The sequence below is a fragment of the Notothenia coriiceps genome, unplaced genomic scaffold (assembly GCF_000735185.1).
Source record: "Notothenia coriiceps isolate Sejong01 unplaced genomic scaffold, NC01 NC01_scaffold00024667, whole genome shotgun sequence".
In the NCBI taxonomy this organism is placed as follows: domain Eukaryota; kingdom Metazoa; phylum Chordata; class Actinopteri; order Perciformes; family Nototheniidae; genus Notothenia; species Notothenia coriiceps.
Genome location: NW_011357368.1, coordinates 7,304,795 through 7,311,271, shown reverse-complemented (window position 1 = coordinate 7,311,271; position 6,477 = coordinate 7,304,795). Strand labels below are relative to the sequence as shown.

At 40.7% G+C, this 6,477-nt stretch overlaps 1 protein-coding gene across 2 annotated transcripts; it reads left to right on the top strand.

Annotated features, from left to right (window-relative positions):
* Positions 1-253: 253 nt before the first annotated feature.
* On the top strand, positions 254-2,715 carry LOC104955328 (dnaJ homolog subfamily C member 13-like). Of its 2 annotated transcripts, XM_010782638.1 has the most exons (5): positions 254-417; positions 513-656; positions 787-886; positions 1,179-1,283; positions 1,587-1,676. In XM_010782638.1, exons 1-4 carry the CDS (start codon positions 292-294, stop codon positions 1,232-1,234), a joined length of 426 nt encoding a protein of 141 aa, XP_010780940.1. In that variant the 5' UTR covers positions 254-291; the 3' UTR covers positions 1,235-1,283; positions 1,587-1,676. The 2 variants fall into 2 exon arrangements, with proteins under 2 accessions (XP_010780940.1, XP_010780939.1); XM_010782637.1 differs by lacking the exon at positions 1,179-1,283 and having other exon boundaries at positions 1,587-2,715.
* The last annotated feature ends 3,762 nt before the right edge of the window (positions 2,716-6,477 follow it).

The following is a 6,477-nucleotide window of genomic DNA, read 5'->3' as shown; positions in this document are numbered from 1 at the left end:
GCAATAATACATAACATATGTTTTTAAATGTCTCCTGTACCGATACAAAAGAGCGATAACGTTGGAGCTTAACGGGGTGTAGAACACATGTGATGACGTCACCAACGAATCGACGACTGAATTAGTTGCCAACTAATTTGGTAATCGATTTTAATCGATTAAGTCGATTAGTTGTTGCACCCCTATTTGCCAACAAATAATTTATTGTGTAGTTTGTCTCCTTTCTGTACTATGGCGCACTTAAATTGCTAACCACAGCTGTCTTGTTTTGTGTAGCTGTGTGTACGCTCTATGGCCGCTCTGGAGACCATCGGCCCCCTCATGGCGGGGATGAAAGCCCGGGCAGACATGGCTGGATTAGCTTGTGAAGCTCTCAACCGCATGTTCCAGAAAGAGCAGACAGAACTAGTGGCCCAGGTAAACCCCTCCACCATTGTTATTTATTTATTTTGTTTGGTCAGTTATGTTTGACAGTTTAAAATGAATGAATAATGTATTTTATGAATGAACAGGCTCTCAGAGTGGAGCTGGTCCCGTACCTCCTGAGGCTCCTGGAAGGAATCGGCTTGGAGACGTTGGATAACCCCTCCGCTACAAAGGCTCAGATAGTAAAGGCTCTCAAGTCCATGACTCGCAGTCTGCAGTATGGAGAACAGGTATGATAGGAATACATGAACAGCAGGATTATTAAATAAAAGTACTGGACAATTAGTGCTGCTAATTGCTGAAATGACATCATACTGTTTCTTAATCTTATTTACCTCTTTGCCAATCGCTGCTCTGCAGGTGAATGAGATTCTTGCCAAGTCCTCAGTGTGGAGTGCCTTCAAAGACCAGAAACACGATCTATTCATCTCAGAGTCTCAGACCGCAGGCTACCTGACTGGTAAAGTATTTCCATTTACTTTGCCTGATATTAAAACACTCGGCACACTCACAACACCTTACATTTGATTAACAAGCTTGGCTGTTAAATACATTTTTCTGTCAGTGTCTAAAAGGTAAGTCTCTACTGCCTTGCTCTGAGCTGATGTTGAGCCTTAATGCTTTGCTTTATCCTAAAAACGACCTTGTGGCTGCCTCCTCACTTAAACCCAGAGACCCTTTCTGTCTCCACAACCTATAACTTCCTGGCTCTGCCTTCCCTGTCCTGTTTATCCTCCACGTTTCCTCCTCAGGGGTATCCACTCCTTCTCTCCTGGCCGCCAGTAGCCCACTGCGAGGTGGGCTCTAGACTCCTAAGCTGGGCCCTCACAGCCCTCCTCTCTCTTGCTCTGATGCAGGTAGACCTTGACCTACTGCCATCCCTTGCCTCTTTACCTCCATCTTGACCCACACTTCATTTTCCATTCCCACCTTTCCATATTCAGTACTAAATGTAATTCCCTAACACCTTCCCTTCCATCTCCATCCACCAGCTCATTATCCATCAACTCAAGTTCCAGGAAATTAACAGAACTGACATTGAGTCAATGTAGTGACCACTTCTCCATACATAGAGTAGTCTTAAGAACATCATTGTAGCTAACCATTAGCTATCCCTCCAGGTCACACCTGCACTGAATCTCTCTTCCTGTCACCTGTAGGTCCAGGAGTAGCAGGCTACCTTACAGCAGGAACTGGAACAACGGTAATGCCCAACGTCCCACCCCCTGTGGACAACGACAGTGGAGACCAAAGCTGATGGACACACCTCACAGTCACGCTCAGGCACCCAGACTGCCCTGCAGCTACACGGACGCAGCTCAGAGAAGGACTGTCCAGCTCCCCGACGAGGGGACGGAGAGAGAGAAAGCCGGAGGAGAGCAGGCCGTCATTGACCGTCACCAAAATCTCTGCAACACCTCCTCCAGAATCACTCTCCTCTCCCCTTGCAAAGGGCACTCAAGTCTTCATGAACACTTTTGAAATTGTTTTAACTGATGACCACATTTGTTTTGTTTCTGTGCTTCTTTTCTTGTTTCTTCCAATGACACGCAAAAGAGTTTACTTTTTGTATGAATATATTTTTTACTCCAGATTTTTTTTTTTTCCCATGAGAAAGACATAGGGAGACTGAGGCGTATTCTAGGTTAACTGTCTCTTCTCTATTATCTTAATCCTCTTTGTCATATCCTAATTGGCTATACTTACCCTAAATTATGATCAAAGGATGCTTGGCCTTGTTTGAGACGCATTTGTGCACAGGACCTATCCACCTCTTACATTAACATGGCATTGACTAGTCTGTATAATGGGTTCTCAAATGGAAAATCTAAATCATGTGTGTATGATTTCTCTGCCTTGAGTGATGCTGACGTCTTGTCTGGTTTGGTCAGGTCCAGTTCGATCCACTCTTACAAAGTTGACACAAATGTACTCTCCAAATGTCCAGCCTCTTATTCCTCTAAACTTAATTCATAGTTCATTCTGCTCTCTCTCTGAAGGCTACACTTTCTGCCTCACATTTTTTTAAGTAATTCTCCTTCCCCCTCAGAAAGCAAAAAGCACTAGAATATTTATAAGTGAATAATAACCACCGGAAATGAGCTTCTGCTAAGACATTACGAATGACAGTGACTGATTATGAATCTGTGAAAGACTAGTGCAATTTGTGAAATGTTCAATGTAATATTACGTATATAATTTCTATATTGAATGTACATTCAAAAAAAAAAAAAAATCTGTCGCACTTGTACATAAAATTTTAAGAATAAAAGTGAACCCACAGTGTTATTCTTTTGTGTTCACATTTGTAATTGTTGAAGTAACAGGTTAGAAACAATACATTACAATAAGTAATATTCCCAATAAGTTATCTTAAAACATGTGTTTTAGTATGCCTTGTATGTATATGCTAAGGAGCCATATTTATTTCAAGAGACAATTCTCTTGAGTTCAATCTTTATTATAAACCGATGTTCAATGTGGATGACTGAGGACAATTAAAACTTGAATGGACAAATCATTAACTTAAGATGTAAATGTTTAAACATATTTTGATGTATAATTTAAAAAATAATATATTACCTAATTACTATAAGTAGGTTAGCCTATATACAGTTGCAAGAAAAAGTATGTGAACCCTTTGGAACTACCTGGATTTCTGCATAAATTGGTCATAAAATGTGTTCTGATCTTCATCTAAGTCACAACAATAGACAAACACAGTCTGCTTAAGCTAAAACCACAAAACAATTATATGTTTTTATTGAACACACCATGTAAACATTCACAGTGCAGGGTGGAAAAAGCATGTGAACCCTTGGATTTAATAACTGGTTGACCCTCCTTTGGCAGCAATAACCTCAACCAAACGTTTCCTATAGTTGCATATCAGACCTGCACAACGGTCAGCGATTGCTATTTCACACATGTAGTAAGTATAAAGTCGGATGCCACATCGGAACCGGACACGACTAGTGATCAGGGCGTGACGTGGAGAAAGGCGAGGCACGACCTCTGCCGGACAGTGTGATGTGTCACGTCGGCGCGTCGTGTCCCGTGTCTATAGAGATACCCATCCAGACATATTGGACTTTCTGGCACTCCTCCGGTCTTGTACACACAATTGAGTGGTAGGGTTTCGGGTCATAAACAGTATAGTAATAATAAATGATATTTAAGGTGTTATGGGTATGAGTGAGTAACATATCATTATAACTAACGTGAATAAAACGAGACGTAACTGACCTCTTGGAAGAAAAGAAAGAAAAGAATCTATGTTAATTGTTTTTAGTCAAAAAATATATGAAAGCTGTCAGCTACAACCCTTGTCTTACTAGTTATAACTAATCTCATGTATGGACAGGGACTCTTAAAAAGGGTCGTCCGAAACCTGGGTTCACCCGTCGTCCTACCCAAATCGGTCCGCCGTCGATGGTCCATACAAGGAATGATGGGTGCTTGCTTAGACGGAGCGATACGTACACCAATGTCTATTCGTGAAGATGCTAGTCTATCTTCGCAGGAGGGTGACTCAACGGTGGTCTAGGTAGTGGAGACAGGCATATCTGCTCTCTGTCTGTAGTTTGTGTAGCACACTTTTGAATTGTTCTGGACAGTATATCAAAACACATACACAAACCCCTAGAGTTCTAGAAAAAGTCTGAAAGTGATAACTGCGTTTGTTGACCTTTATTACAGGGAAACTACCAAAAAATCTAAAATAGTGTTATTATACAACGACGAAAGGTTAATGGTTATTGGCAAAAAAGATTGATCGAGCGATAAGACACAAGGGAGTAATAAAATACACTAATGTACAGGTATTATAGTGGATGTTTTCCGCGTATCTTGACTTCTGTCTCTATTATTATAGGGTGTGAGTGGTCGTAAAAGTTTTTGATTTTCCGTCTAGAGGGGGTAAACATACTTAGGAAGTTTTAATATCGGGATTAGAAAAAAAAGGTCTACAACCTAACACCTACAAATTCAGTAACTGGTTGAACGACTACAGTAACAGTAAATATCCATGACGTCTAAATTTTCCTTAGTTGTTTAGACATTTCCGATTCATGTGGTGGGGCACCAAGCCAAATAGGTCGCGACCACCGTCCTTTATCACCTACAGTCGGGTACCCTGTACAACATCTACCGAAGCAGGCGAAACCCCTGTGTTACGACTGTCGAAGTCCGTCTGTCGTGGTGGTCACCTGAATGATATGCTGTCGGTTCGATGTTTTGTATATTGTCACCACTGTTTTTCTTCTTGATGAACTGTATATTACCCAAGACGATTAAGAATAATTTATGTCCCCATGGCCCAATGGACATCTACATAATTGCGTATAACCCGCGGAATGGCTGGAAAGCAACGTTGCGTCTTTCCGAGCCCCAGACCACGCCTTTGACGATCTTCTGTGTTTGTCGGTCTGAAACACGGGAAAACCAGGTAGAACCCATTTTGTCAGTTAAAGTAGGCTTAAGGCAAAAATTCATGAACATTCTGACGTCGAAGTTTTGACCGGAAACATTTTCTACTCCTTTTATGGTATCAAGTGACCATTCGTTTCTCTGGTTCCCGGTTTTGTCACCTTATGTTCATTTAAGAGTTATTTTCTAAACTCTTACCTCAAATGGAGTCTATTACGGAACGTCGTATGAGACAAACCACCCACACCAACGAAGAGGTGTTTGAAGGTTACCTTCGGAAGAACAGAAGAAACCTGTACCACTGACTATTCGCTTTTGGACGAACTGCACCCATTCATGGAACCGTCCATGTTTATTAAATCGCATGTAATCGGCCTTATACGACGAATGATTCCACGACACTATTTGGTGATGATGAGGCCGTCAGTTAACCATGTTGACAATTCATGACAACATTCTGTAATGATCGCGTTCGATCGAATGAATGGAAAGAGAATAGTCTTTTGCTTTTCTCGGTCATAACTTATGAGACTGGTGATGATAACACCAAGCGTTTGCACAGTAAACCTCATGATCGAATTGGCAGTCATACACGAACAGTTGTTCTTTCGAGTACGGCTTTATATATAGATTGCACTTCGTTAAAGGTTGCGATTTGCGATGAAATTTGGTATCGCGACGGGGAATGTATACTACAAATTCGGGTGCGTAATTGATTTAATCGTGGGTAATAATAGTAATTTGCTTGCCAATACTTAAATAAGTGTCATAATATTGTCGTGGAATGTTTTTCGAAACATTATTAAATTACTATCGTCCGAATCATTTCGAAATCGTTTTTTAGGAGACAACAACAGGTAAGCCGCGCGTTGGCCGCTTTGACAAGGCCACAATGGGAATATTATAGTTGGCACACCTCAGCTTCGATTCACAAGTTACTTTCTAGGCATCCTTGATTATTACATAGCCAACTATTTATAACATCGTTTATACTGGTTCTGCGATTGGATTCGTGGCTTAATATGTTCATCAAATTTTTGTTAATAGTTAGTTATCTAGTTATTCGGTTTTTACAGGTTTGGTTTAATTATTTACATGAATTGAATTATCATGATAATTTTTGTATAAGTATGCACTCGGAGAGGACCAGTCGTCGTCCGAGGTTTCACTTGAATCGATTTTCCTGACGAGACACTATGCAATAGAGTTCACCCCAGAGTTTGCCAAACCCAGTCGGCTCTAATTATATTGTCTAATAAAGCGCAAAAATCCGTGTACAAATACTCTTTAGTAATATCAATATGTTTTTTATGTCTCTTATATTACTTTTGCCATTAATTTATCATATACTTTCATTTTTTTTTCTTTGGTCATTATTTCAATTCCCCTTTCGACTTGTATGATATTTTTATCGTGTGAAATTGGGGGACGGAGCCTATGTGGAATACACCGGCACTCCACTAATAGGCTCGGAAATTAACATTGTCTAGCCGTCCATCGCTAGACACATAAACGCCATCTTGTTATATTCGGTGCACATTCTCTGGACATGTAATTAACCCTTTTGCGGATTTACAAACTCGAGGGAGGATCTTTACAGTTCGATGGGGGGTGTACAGAGCG